Source organism: Petromyzon marinus, chromosome 77 (genome assembly GCF_048934315.1).
Source record: "Petromyzon marinus isolate PM22_M1 ecotype Great Lakes invasive population chromosome 77, UKy_Petmar_22M1.pri1.0, whole genome shotgun sequence".
Classification (NCBI taxonomy): domain Eukaryota; kingdom Metazoa; phylum Chordata; class Hyperoartia; order Petromyzontiformes; family Petromyzontidae; genus Petromyzon; species Petromyzon marinus.
Genome location: NC_133743.1, coordinates 1,025,041 through 1,039,459, shown reverse-complemented (window position 1 = coordinate 1,039,459; position 14,419 = coordinate 1,025,041). Strand labels below are relative to the sequence as shown.

The 14,419-nt window shown below is 54.2% G+C and overlaps 1 protein-coding gene across 4 annotated transcripts in view; it reads left to right on the top strand.

The window, feature by feature from the left end:
* The window catches only part of SBDS (SBDS ribosome maturation factor), a 39,323-nt gene that overhangs the window by 9,077 nt on the left and 15,827 nt on the right, over positions 1-14,419 (top strand). For all 4 annotated transcript variants that reach the window (XM_076056636.1, XM_076056637.1, XM_032980947.2 and 1 more), the window contains 2 exons: positions 1,960-2,089; positions 6,742-6,942. In XM_076056636.1, coding sequence (XP_075912751.1) covers positions 1,960-2,089; positions 6,742-6,942 — 331 coding nt within the window. The remainder of the gene's footprint in view (positions 1-1,959; positions 2,090-6,741; positions 6,943-14,419) is intronic.

The window sequence follows — 14,419 nt, the reverse complement described above, 5'->3', positions numbered from 1 at the left end:
GTGCGGTCTAGAGGGATGGCTGCTCACTCAGAGGAGGAGTTGGAGACGCTGCTGCTGAGACTGGAGCGTGCCACTAAGAGATGGGGCCTTACCATCAGCCCCATCAAAACTAAGCACCTGCCTGGGTATTTTGTACCATCGGACACTCCATCCCCACAACTCGCAATTGGTGATGGGGAGGTTGTGGAGAGAGTGGAGAGTTTCCCATACCTGGGCAGTGTGCTCATGACCGGCTCCGGTTTAACAGCAGAGGTCTCGCTCCGAATCAGTCGAGCGGCAATATCTTTTCATCGGCTGCGTAACACTGTGTGGAAGCTACCTGGTCTGTCGCTCCACACTAAGCTTCAGGTCTTCTCAGCCACAGTCATTCCCTCCCTTCTCTACGCTTGCGAAACGTGGACTCCCCTAATGGAACATCTTCGCCGGTTAGAAACATTTAGGCTGGCCCGCCTACGATCCATCCTGGGTTTAACCAGGCTGGATTGTGTGAGGAGCTCACAAATCCTTGAAAGATCTGGGCACAGTCCCATCGGTGAGCACCTCCGGCAGACAAGGCTGCGTTGGCTGGGTCATTTAGCCCGCATGCCCAGCCACCGCATGCCGACACAGCTTTTGTTCGGCCGGATCGAGGGGGCTAAACGGGCGCGGCACGGGCTAGAGAAGAGATGGAGTGACGTGGTACAGGAGGACGTGGAGCTGAGTGGACTTGCCGATGACCGGTACCAGCGGTGTCAAGATCGGCCTCTGTGGAGGAGGCTCGTGAAGGACGCTACTGGACAGTTGGAGGCAGTCACCCTCCAACAACAACGGAGGGCGGAGGAGCGACGCTCAGAACAACGAGCGGAGCGCCGGGTGGCTAAAGCGCAGCAGGTTGGCACAGTAGGGGGCACAGGTGGTGCATCAGCCAGTCATCTCAGTCAGTCGACCCGTGGCACCTGGGTCTGCCCCGTGACCTCCTGCCAGCGGGCGTTCGACACTTCACGTGGCCTCAGGGTGCACATGGCCTGGCACAAGCGTCGTGGTGACGTCACCGCCACTTAGTGGCGAATGGCGGTTGTTGTTGTTTTTGTTGTATCTGTGTGTGAGTGTGGTGGTTGTGATGGTTGTGGTTATTGTTGTGACTGTTGTGATGATTGTTGTTGTGATTATTGCTGTGATTGTTGCTGTTGTGGTGTTGTTGTGCCTGTAGGTGACTGTGTGATGGTTGTGTTTATGATGACTGTTGTGATGATTGTTGTTGTGATTGTTGTGATTATTGTTGTTGTTGTGATGATTGTTGTTGTGATGACTGTTGTTGTGATGATTGTTGTTGTGATGATTATTGTTGTGGTGATTGTTGTTGTGATGATTGTTGTTGTGATGATTGTTGTTGCTGTGATTGTTGTTGTGGTGATTGTTGTTGTGATGATTGTTGTTGTTGTGATTGTTGTTGTTGTTGTGATGATTGTTGTTGTGATGATTGTTGTTGTTGTGGTGTTGTTGTTGTGGTGATGATTGTGTTTCTGATGATTGTTGTGATGATTGTTGTTGTGGTGATTGTTGTTGTGGTGATTGTTGTGATGATTGTTGTTGCTATGGTTGTTGTTGTTGTGGTGATTGTTGTGATGATTGTTGTTGTGGTGATTGTTGTGATGATTGTTGTTGTGATGATTGTTGTTGTTGTGGTGTTGTTGTGGTGATGATGTTGTTGTTGTGATTGTTGTTATGATGATTGTTGTTGTTGTGATGATTGTTGTTGTTGTGATGATTGTTGTTGTTGTGGTGATTGTTGTTGTGATTGTTGTTGTGATGATTGTTGTTGTGATGATTGTTGTTGTTGTGGTGATTGTTGTGGTGATTGTTGTTGTGATGATTATTGTTGTTGTTGTGATGAGTGTTGTTGTGGTGATTGTTGTTGTGATTGTTGTGATGATTATTGTTGTTGTTGTTGTGATGATTGTTGTTGTGTTGTTGTTGCAGTGAGAAGGACGTGGACGAGGTGCTGCAGACACACACGGTGTTTGTCAACGTCTCTAAAGGCCACACGGCCAAGAAGGACGATCTCTTAGCGGCCTTCTCCACCGACAACCTCACGGAGATCTGCAAGGAGGTGAGCGGCCGCCCCTCCTCACTGCCGCTCACCAACTCACTCACCCACTCACTCACCCACTCACCCACTCACTCACCCACTCACTCACTCACCAATCACTCACCCACTCACTCACCCACTCACTCACCCACTCACTCACCCACTCACCCACTCACTCACCCACTCACTCACTCACCAATCACTCACCCACTCACTCACCCACTCACTCACCCACTCACTCACCCACTCACTCAATCACACACTCAGTCATCCACTCACTCACTCACCACTCACCCACTCACTCACCACTCACCCACTCACTCACCAACTCACTCACTCACTCACCCACCTACTCACTCAATCACACACTCAGTCATCCACTCACTCACTCACCACTCACCCACTCACTCACCACTCACTCACCACTCACTCACTCACCCACCCACCCACCCACTCACCCACCCACTCCTCACTCACTCACCCACTCACTCACCCACTCACCACCCACTCACCACCCACTCACCCACTCACCCACTCACTCACTCACCCACCCACCCACTCATCCACCCACCCACCCACTCATACACCCACTCATTCACTCACTCACCCACCCACTCACTCACTCACTCACCCACCCACCCACTCATACACCCACTCATTCACTCACGCACCCACTCACTCACTCACTAACCACCCACTCACTCACTCACCACTCACTCACTCACCCACCCACTCACCCACTCACCCACTCACTCACCCACTCACTCACTCACCAATCACTCACCCACTCACTCACCCACTCACTCACCCACTCACTCACCCACTCACTCAATCACACACTCAGTCATCCACCACTTCACTCACTCACCACTCACCCACTCACTCACCACTCACCCACTCACTCACCAACTCACTCACTCACTCACCCACCTACTCACTCAATCACACACTCAGTCATCCACTCACTCACTCACCACTCACCCACTCACTCACCACTCACTCACCACTCACTCACTCACCCACCCACCCACCCACTCACCCACCCACTCCTCACTCACTCACCCACTCACTCACCCACTCACCACCCACTCACCACCCACTCACCCACTCACCCACTCACTCACTCACCCACCCACCCACTCATCCACCCACCCACCCACTCATACACCCACTCATTCACTCACTCACCCACCCACTCACTCACTCACTCACCCAACCCACCCACTCATACACCCACTCATTCACTCACGCACCCACTCACTCACTCACTAACCACCCACTCACTCACTCACCACTCACTCACTCACCCACCACTCACCCACTCACCCACTCACTCACCCACTCACTCACTCACCAATCACTCACCCACTCACTCACCCACTCACTCACCCACTCACTCACCCACTCACTCAATCACACACTCAGTCATCCACTCACTCACTCACCACTCACACTCACTCACCAACTCACTCACTCACTCACCCACCTACTCACTCAATCACACACTCAGTCATCCACTCACTCACTCACCACTCACCCACTCACTCACCACTCACTCACCACTCACTCACTCACCCACCCACCCACCCACTCACCCACCCACTCCTCACTCACTCACCCACTCACTCACCCACTCACCACCCACTCACCACCCACTCACCCACTCACCCACTCACTCACTCACCCACCCACCCACTCATCCACCCACCCACCCACTCATACACCCACTCATTCACTCACTCACCCCACCCACTCACTCACTCACTCACCCACCCACCCACTCATACACCCACTCATTCACTCACGCACCCACTCACTCACTCACTAACCACCCACTCACTCACTCACCACTCACTCACTCACCCACCCACTCACCCACTCACCCACTCACTCACCCACTCACTCACTCACCAATCACTCACCCACTCACTCACCCACTCACTCACTCACCCACTCACCCACTCACTTATGAACACCCACTCACCCACCCACTCACCCACTCACCCACTCACTCACCACTCACTCACCCACCCACTCATTCACTCACCCACTCACCCACTCACCCCACTCACCCTCACCACCCTCTCACCCACCCACTCACCCGTTCACCACCCACCCTCACCCACCCACCACCCACTCACTCATCCACTCCACCTACTCAATCACCCACCCACCCACTCACTCACCCACCCACTCACCCACTCACCACTCACTCACCCACTCACACACTCACCCACTCACTCACCCACTCATACACCCACCCACTCACTCACCCACTCACCCACCCACTCACCCACCCACTCACCACTCACCCACACTCACTCACCACTCACTCACTCACTCACCACTCACCCACTCACCCACTCACTCACCCACTCACCCACCACTCACCCACTCACTCACTCACTCACTCACCCACCCACTCACTCACTCACTCACTCACCCACTCACTCACTCACCACTCACTCACCCACCACTCACCCATTCACCCAACCACTCACCCACTCACCCACCACCACTCACTCACTCACTCACTCACTCACTCACTCACTCACTCACCCACCCACCACCACCCACTCACTCACTCAACCACTCACCCACCCACTCACTCACCCACTCACCCACCCACTAACTCACCCACCCACTCACTCACTCACTCACCCACCCACTCACTCACCTACTCACCCACTCACTCACCCACTCACTCACTCACCTACTCACCCACTCACTCACCCACCCACACACTCACTCACTCACTCACCCACTCACTCACTCACTCAGTCACTCACTCATCCACTCACTCACCCACCCATTCACCCAACCACTCACTCACCCACCCACTCATACACTCACCCACTCACTCACTCACTCACCCACCCACTCATACACCCACTCACTCACCCACCCACTCACTCACTCACCCACCCACTCACTCACCTACTCACCCACTCACTCACCCACTCACTCACTCACCTACTCACCCACTCACTCACCCACCCACACACTCACTCACTCACTCACCCACTCACTCACTCAGTCACTCACTCATCCACTCACTCACCCACCCATTCACCCAACCACTCACTCACCCACCCACTCATACACTCACCCACTCACTCACTCACCCACCCACTCATACACTCACTCACCCACCCACTCACTCACTCACTCACCCACTCACCCACCCACTCACCCACTCACCCACCCACCCACTCACCCACTCACTCACCCACCCACTCACCCACCCCTCACCCCCCCCCCCCGTGTAAGATCTTGCTGAAGGGTGAGCTTCAGGTGAGTGATCGTGAGCGCTCCAGCCAGCTGGAACAGTCCTTCCGGGACATCGCCACTCACCCACTCAGTCACTCACTCATCCACCCATTCACCCAACCACTCACTCATTCACTCATCCACTCACGCACTCACTCACTCACCCATTCACCCAACCACTCACTCACCCACCCACCCACTCACCCACTCACCCACCCACTCACTCACCCACTCACCCACCCACTCACTCACCCACTCACCCACTCACCCACCCACTCATCCACTCACGCACTCACTCACCCATTCACCCAACCACTCACCCACCCACTCACTCACTCACCCACTCACTCACCCACTCACCCACCCACTCATACATTCACCCACTCACCCACCCACTCATACACTCACCCACTCACCCACTCACCCACCCCTCACCCTCCCCCGTGTAAGATCCTGCTGAAGGGTGAGCTTCAGGTGAGTGATCGTGAGCATTCCAGCCAGCTTGAGCAGTCCTTCCGGGACATCGCCACTCACTCACTCACTCACCCACTCACTCACCACTCACTCACCACTCACTCACTCACTCACCACTCACTCACCCACTCAGTCACTCACTCACCCACTCACTGACCCACCCATTCACCCAACCACTCACTCATTCACTCACCCACTCACTCACTCACTCACCCACCCACTCACCCACCCACTCACCCACCCCTCACCCCTACCCGTGTAAGATCCTGCTGAAGGGTGAGCTTCAGGTGAGTGATCGTGAGCGATCCAGCCAGCTTGAGCAGTCCTTCCGGGGACATCGCCACTCACTCACTCACCACTCACTCACCACTCACTCACTCACCACTCACTCACTCACCCACTCACCCCCACTCATCCACCCACCCACTCACCCACTCACTCACCCACTCACCCACTCACTCACCCACTCACTCACCCACTCACTCACCCACTCACTCACCCACGTCTCACCCCTCCCCGTGTAAGATCTTGCTGAAGGGTGAGCTTCAGGTGAGTGATCGTGAACGATCCAGCCAGCTTGAGCAGTCCTTCCGGGACATCGCCACTCACTCACTCACTCACCCACTCACCCACCCACTCACCCACTCAGTCACTCACTCACTCACCACTCACTCACCCACACACTCAATCACCCACTCACCCACTCACTCACCCACCCACTCACCCACCCACTCACTCACCCACCCACTCACTCACCCACCCACTCACTCACTCACCCACTCACCCACCACTCACCCACCCACCCACTCACCCATTCACCCAACCACTCACTCACCTACCCACTCATACACTCACTCAATCACCCACTCACCCACCCACTCACCCACTCACCCACTCACTCACCCACGTCTCACCCCTCCCCGTGTAAGATCTTGCTGAAGGGTGAGCTTCAGGTGAGTGATCGTGAGCGATCCAGCCAGCTGGAACAGTCCTTCCGGGACATCGCCACGACCGTGGCTGACAAGTGCGTCAACCCCGACACCAGGAGGCCATACCCTGTCGGGGTGGTGGAGAGAGCCATGAGGGACGCGCACGTGTCCGTGAGGACCAACAAGAGCACCAAGCAGCAGGTGGGTGGGTGGGTGGGTGAGTGGGTGAGTGGGTGGGTGGTGAGTGGGTGAGTGGGTGGGTGAGTGGGTGAGTGGGTGGGTGAGTGGGTGGGTGGGTGAGTGGGTGAGTGAGTGGGTGTGTGAGTGAGTGGGTGAGTGAGTGAGTGAGTGGGTGAGTGAGTGGGTGGGTGAGTGGGTGGGTGGGTGGGTGAGTGGGTGGGTGGGTGGGTGAGTGAGTGAGTGGGTGGGTGGGTGAGTGAGTGGGTGGGTGAGTGAGTGGGTGAGTGGGTGAGTGAGTGAGTGAGTGGGTCTGGGAGTGAGTCTGGGAGTGAGTGGGTGAGTGAGTGGGTGAGTGAGTGGGTGGGTGAGTGAGTGGGTGAGTGGGTGAGTGAGTGAGTGAGTGGGTGAGTGAGTGAGTGGGTGAGTGGGTGGGTGGGTGGGTAGGTGAGTGAGTGAGTGGGTGAGTGAGTGGGTGAATGGGTGAGTGAGTGGGTGGGTGAGTGAGTGAGTGAGTGGGTGGGTGAGTGAGTGGGTGGGTGAGCGGGCGAGTGAGTGAGTGAGTGGGTGAGTGGGTGAGTGAGTGGGTGAGTGGGTGGGTAGGTGAGTGGGTGGGTGGGTGGGTGAGTGAGTGAGTGTGTGAGTGAGTGGGTGGGTGAGTGGGTGAGTGGGTGGGTGGGTGAGTGGGTGGGTGAGTGGGTGAGTGGGTGGGTGGTGAGTGGGTAGGTGGGTGGGTGAGTGGGTGGGTGGGTGAGTGTATGAGTGGGTGGGTGAGTGAGTGGGTCAGTGAGTGAGTGAGTGGGTGAGTGAGTGGGTGAGTGGGTGAGTGAGTGGGTGAGTGGGTGGGTGAGTGAGTGAGTGGGTGGGTGAGTGGGTGGGTGGGTGAGTGAGTGGGTGAGTGAGTGAGTGGGTGGGTGGGTGAGCGGGTGAGTTGGTGGGTGAATGGGTGAGTGGGTGAGTGAGTGCGTGAGTCCATGGGTGGGTGAGTGGGTGGGTGAGTGAGTGGGTGAGTGGGTGAGTGGGTGGGTGGGTGGGTGAGTGAGTGAGTGGGTGAGTGAGTGGGTGAGTGGGTGGGTGAGTGAGTGAGTGGGTGAGTGAGTGAGTGAGTGGGTGAGTGAGTGAGTGGGTGGGTGGGTGAGTGAGTGAGTGGGTGGGTGAGTGAGTGGGTGAGTGGGTGAGTGGGTGAGTGAGTGGGTGAGTGGGTGGGTGAGTGAGTGGGTGAGTAGGTGGGTGAGTGGGTGAGTGGTGGGTGAGTGGGTGAGTGGGTGGGTGGGTGAGTGAGTGAGTGGGTGAGTGAGTGAGTGGGTGGGTGGGTGGGTGAGTGTGTGAGTGAGTGAGTGGGTGGGTGGGTGAGTGGGTGGGTGAGTGAGTGGGTGGGTGGGTGGGTGAGTGGGTGAGTGGGTGGGTGAGTGAGTGAGTGAGTGGGTGAGTGAGTGAGTGATTGGGTGGGTGAGTGAGTGAGTGGGTGAGTGGGTGAGTGAGTGAGTGGGTGAGTGGGTGGGTGGGTGGGTGAGTGAGTGAGTAAGTGGGTGAGTGAGTGAGTGGGTGAGTGGGTGGTGTGTGAGTGGGTGAGTGAGTGGGTGAGTGATTGGGTGGGTGAGTGAGTGGGTGGGTGGGTGGGTGAGTGGGTGGGTGGGTGAGTGGGTGGGTGGGTGACTGAGTGAGTGAGTGGGTGAGTGAGTGGGTGAGTGAGTGAGTGGGTGGGTGGGTGAATGAGTGAGTGAGTGGGTGAGTGGGTGAGTGAGTGAGTGGGTGGGTGAGTGGGTGAGTGAGTGGGTGGGTGGGTGAGTGAGTGGGTGAGTGGGTGAGTGGGTGGGTGAGTGGGTGAGTGGTGGGTGAGTGGGTGAGTGGGTGGGTGGGTGAGTGAGTGGGTGAGTGAGTGAGTGGGTGGGTGGGTGAGTGAGTGAGTGTGTGAGTGAGTGAGTGGGTGGGTGGGTGAGTGGGTGGGTGAGTGAGTGAGTGGGTGAGTGGGTGGTGTGTGAGTGGGTGAGTGAGTGGGTGAGTGATTGGGTGGGTGAGTGAGTGGGTGGGTGGGTGAGTGGGTGGGTGACTGAGTGAGTGGGTGAGTGAGTGAGTGGGTGAGTGAGTGGGTGAGTGAGTGAGTGGGTGGGTGAATGAGTGAGTGGGTGAGTGGGTGAGTGAGTGGGTGAGTGGGTGAGTGAGTGAGTGGGTGGGTGAGTGGGTGAGTGAGTGGGTGGGTGGGTGAGTGAGTGGGTGAGTGGGTGAGTGGGTGGGCGAGTGGTTGAGTGAGTGAGTGGGTGAGTGGGTGGGTGGGTGGGTGAGTGAGTGGGTGAGTGAGTGAGTGGGTGAGTGGGTGGGTGAGTGGTTGAGTGAGTGAGTGGGTGAGTGGGTGGGTGGGTGGGTGAGTGAGTGGGTGGGTGAGTGAGTGGGTGAGTGGGTGAGTGAGTGAGTCTGTAAGTGAGTGAGTCTGTGAGTCTGTAACGTGTGCATGTGTAACGTATGTGCGTGTGTACGTGTGTGTGTGTACGTGTGTGCGTGTGTACATGCGTGTAGGTGTGTACGTGTAACGTGTGTGTGTGTGTAACGCGTGTGTGTGTACGTGTAACGTGTGCGTGCGTGTAACGTGTGCGTGTGTACACGTGCGTGTAACGTGCGTGTGTGTGTAACGTGTGTGTGTACGTGTGTGTGTGCGTGTGTGTGCGTGTAACGTGTGCGTGACGTGTGTGTGTGTGCGTGTGTTTGTGTACGTGTGTGTGTGTGCGTGTAACGTGTGTGTGTAACACGTGTGTGTAGCGTGTGTACGTGTGTGTACGTGTGTGCGTGTGTATGTGCGTGTAGGTGTGTGCGTGTAACGTGTGTGTGTAACGCGTGTGCGTGTGTGTGTGCGTGTAACGTGTGTGTGCGTGTAACGTGTGTGTGTGCGTGTGTGTGTAACGTGTGTGTGTGCGTGTGTGTGTAACGTGTGTGCGTGTAACGTGTGTGCACGTGTAATGTGTGCGTTGTAACGTGTGTGTGTAACACGTGTGTGTTTGTACGTGTGTGTGTGTAACGTGTGTGTGTGTGTGCGTGTGACGTGTGTGCGTGTGTGTGTGCGTGTAACGTGTGTGTGCGTGTAATGTGTGCGTTGTAACGTGTGTGTGTAACACGTGTGTGTTTGTACGTGTGTGTGTGCGTGTAACGTGTGTGCGTATGTGTGTTCGTGCGTGCGTGTAACGTGTAACGTGTGTGTGCGTGTAACGTGTGTGCGTGTAACGTGTGTGTGTGTAATGTGTGTGTGTGTGTAACGTGTGTGTGTAACGTGTGTGTGTAACGTGTGTGCATGTGTAACGTGTGTGCACGTGTAACGTGTGTGTGTGTACGTGTGTGTACGTGTGTGTGTGTGTGTACGTGTGTGCGTGTGTACGTGCGTGTACGTGTGTGCGTGTACGTGTGTGCGTGTAATGTGTGTGTGTGTACGCGTGCGTGTAACGTGCGTGTGTGTGACGTGTGTGCGTGTGTGCGTGTAGGTGTGTGCGTGTAACGTGTGTGCGTGTAACATGTGTGTGTGTAATGTGTGTGTGTGTAACGTGTGTGTGTGTAACGTGTGTGTGTGTAATGTGTGTGTGTGTAACGTGTGTGTGTAACGTGTGTGTGTAACGTGTGTGTACGTGTAACGTGTGTGCACGTGTAACGTGTGTGTGTGTACGTGTGTGTGTAATGTGTGTGTGTACGTGTGTGTACGTGTGTGTGTGTACGTGTGTGCGTGTGTACGTGCGTGTAGGTGTGTGCGTGTACGTGTGTGCGTGTAATGTGTGTGTGTGTACGCATGCGTGTAACGTGCGTGTGTGTGTGACGTGTGTACGTGTGTGTGTGTGCGTGTTTTTGTGTACGTGTGTGCGTGTAACTTGTGTGCGTGTAACGTGTGTGCACGTGTAATGTGTGCGTGTAACGTGTGTGTGTAACACGTGTGTGTGTGTAATGTGTGTGTGCGTGTAACGTGTGTGTGTGTGTAATGTGTACGTGTGCAACGTGTGTGCGTGTACGTGTGTGCGTGTGTACGTGCGTGTAGGTGTGTGTGTGTAACGTGTGTGTGAGTGTAACGTATGTGTGCGTGTAACGTATGTGTGTGTGTACATGTGTGTGTGTGCGTGTAACGTGTGTGTGCGTGTAACGTGTGTGTGTGTAACGTGTGTGTGTGTACATGTGTGTGCGTGTAACGTGTGCGTGTAACGTGTGCGTGTAACGTGTGTGTGCGTGTAACGTGTGTGTGTGTGTGTGTGCGTGTAACGTGTGCGTGTGTGTGTGTACATGTGTGTGTGTGTAACGTGTGCGTGCGTGTAAAGTGTGTGTGTGTGTGTGTGTAAAGTGTGTGTGCGTGTAACGTGTGTGTGTGTGCGTGTAACGTGTGAGTGTGTGCGTGTAACGTGTGTGTGTACGTGTAACGTGTGTGTGCGTGTAACGTGTGTGTGCGTGTAACGTGCGTGTAACGTGTGTGTGTGTGTAACGTGTGTGTGTGTGTGTAACGTGTGTGTGTGTGTGTAACGTGTGTGTGTGCGTGTAACGTGTGTGTGTGCGTGTAACGTGTGTGTGTGTGCGTGTAACGCGTGTGTGTGTAACGTGTGTGTGTGTGTAACGTGTGTGTGTGTGTGTAACGTGTGTGTGTGTGTGTAACGTGTGTGTGTGCGTGTAACATGTGTGTGTGCGTGTAACGCGTGTGTGTGTAACGTGTGTGTGTGTGTGTAACGCGTGTGTGTGTGTGTAACATGTGTGTGTAACGTGTGTGTGTGTAACGCGTGTGTGTGTAACGTGTGCGTGTGTGTGTGTGCGTGTAACGTGTGCGTGTAACGCGTGTGTGTGTGATGTGTGTGTGTGTGTAACGTGTGCGTGTGTGTGTGCGTGTGTGTGCGTGTAACGTGTAACGTGTGTGTGTGTGTGTAACGTGTAACGTGTGTGTGTGTGTAACGTGTAACGTGTGTGTGTGTGTGTAACGTGTAACGTGTGTGTGTGTAACGTGTAACGTGTGTGTGTAACGTGTAACGTATAACGTGTAACGTGTGTGTGTGTGTAACGTGTAACGTGTGTGTGTGTGTAACGTGTGTGTGTGTGTAACGTGTGTGTGTGTGTAACGTGTAACGTGTGTGTGTGTGTAACGTGTAACGTGTGTGTGTGTGTAACGTGTAACGTGCGTGTGTGTAACGTGTGTGTGTGTGTAACGTGTAACGTGTGTGTGTGTGTGCGTGTGTGCGTGTAACGTGTAACGTGTGTGTAACGTGTAACGTGTGCGTGTGTGTGTAACGTGTAACGTGTGCGTGTGTGTGTGTGTAGCGTGTAACGTGTGTGTGTGTGTAACGTGTAACGTGTGCGTGTGTGTAACGTGTAACGTGTGTGTGTGTGTAACGTGTAACGTGTGTGTGTGTGTAACGTGTAACGTGTGCGTGTGTGTAACGTGTAACGTGTGTGTGTGTGTAACGTGTAACGTGTGTGTGTGTGTCCGTGTAACGTGTAACGTGTGTGTGTGTAACGTGTAACGTGTGCGTGTGTGTGTGTGTAACGTGTAACGTGTGTGTGTGTGTGTAACGTGTAACGTGTGTGTGTGTGTCCGTGTAACGTGTAACGTGTAACCTGCGTGTGTGTGTGTGTAAGGTGTGCGTGCGTGTAAAGTGTGTGTGTGTGTGTAAAGTGTGTGTGCGTGTAACGTGTGTGTGTGTGCGTGTAACGTGTGAGTGTGTGCGTGTAACGTGTGTGTGTACGTGTAACTTGTGTGTGCGTGTAACGTGTGTGTGTGTGCGCGTGTAACGTGTGTGTGCGTGTAACGTGCGTGTAACGTGTGTGTGTGTGTAACGTGTGTGTGTGTGTGTGTAACGTGTGTGTGTGTGTAACGTGTGTGTGTGTGTGTGTAACGTGTGTGTGTGCGTGTAACATGTGTGTGTGCGTGTAACGTGTGTGTGTGTGCGTGTAACGCGTGTGTGTGTAACGTGTGTGTGTGTAACGCGCGTGTGTGTGTGTAACATGTGTGTGTAACGTGTGTGTGTGTGTGTAACGTGTGTGTGTGCGTGTAACATGTGTGTGTGTGTGTAACGTGTGTGTGTGTGCGTGTAACGCGTGTGCGTGTAACGTGCGTGTGTGTGCGTGTGTGTGCGTGTAACGTGTAACGTGTGTGTGTGTGTGTAACGTGTAACGTGTGTGTGTGTGTGTAACGTGTAACGTGTGTGTGTGTGTGTAACGTGTAACGTGTGTGTGTGTGTAACGTGTAACGTGTGTGTGTGTGTGTAACGTGTAACGTGTGTGTGTAACGTGTAACGTATAACGTGTAACGTGTGTGTGTGTGTAACGTGTAACGTGTGTGTGTGTGTAACGTGTGTGTGTGTAACGTGTGTGTGTGTGTAACGTGTAACGTGTGTGTGTGTAACGTGTAACGTGTGTGTGTGTGTAACGTGTAACGTGCGTGTGTGTAACGTGTGTGTGTGTGTGTAACGTGTAACGTGTGTGTGTGCGTGTGTGCGCGTAACGTGTGTGTAACGTGTAACGTGTGCGTGTGTGTGTAACGTGTAACGTGTGCGTGTGTGTGTAACGTGTAACGTGTGTGTGTGTAACGTGTAACGTGTGCGTGTGTGTGTAACGTGTAACGTGTGTGTGTGTAACGTGTAACGTGTGTGTGTGTGTGTCCGTGTAACGTGTAACGTGTGTGTGTGTAACGTGTAACGTGTGCGTGTGTGTGTGTGTAACGTGTAACGTGTGTGTGTGTAACGTGTAACGTGTGTGTGTGTGTCCGTGTAACGTGTAACGTGTAACCTGCGTGTGTGTGTGTGTAACGTGTGTGCGTGTGTGCGTGTGTGTGTGTGTAACGTGTGTGCGTGTGTGTGTGCGCGTGTAACGTGTGTGCGTGTGTGTGTGTGTAACGTGTGTGTGTGTAACGTGTGTAACGTGTAACGTGTGTGTGTAACGTGTAACGTGTGTGTGTGTAACATGTGTGTAACGTGTAACGTGTGTGTGTGTAACGTGTAACTTGCGTGTGTGTGTGTGTGTGCGTGTGTGTGTGTAACGTGTGTGTGTGTAACGTGTAACGTGTGTGTGTGTAACGTGTGTGTGTGTGTGTGTGTGTAACGTGTAACGTGTAACCTGCGTGTGTGTGTGTGTGTGCGTGTGTGTGTGTAACGTGTAACGTGTGTGTGTGTAACGTGTGTGTGTGCGTGTAACGTGTAACGTGTGTGTGTGTAACGTGTAACGTGTATGTGTGTAACGTGTAACGTGTGTGTGTGTGTAACGTGTGTGTGTGTAACGTGTGTGTGTGTAACGTGTAACGTGTAACCTGCGTGTGTGTGTGTGTAACGTGTGTGTGTGTAACATGTGTGTGTGTGTGTGTAACGTGTAACGTGTAACCTGCGTGTGTGTGTGTGTGTGTGCGTGTGTGTGTGTAACGTGTAACGTGTGTGTGTGTGCGTGTGCGTGTAACGTGTAACGTGTGTGTGTGTAACGTGTAACGTGTATGTGTGTAACGTGTAACGTGTGTGTGTGTGTAACGTGTAACGTGTGTGTGTGTAACGTGTGTGTGTGTAACGTG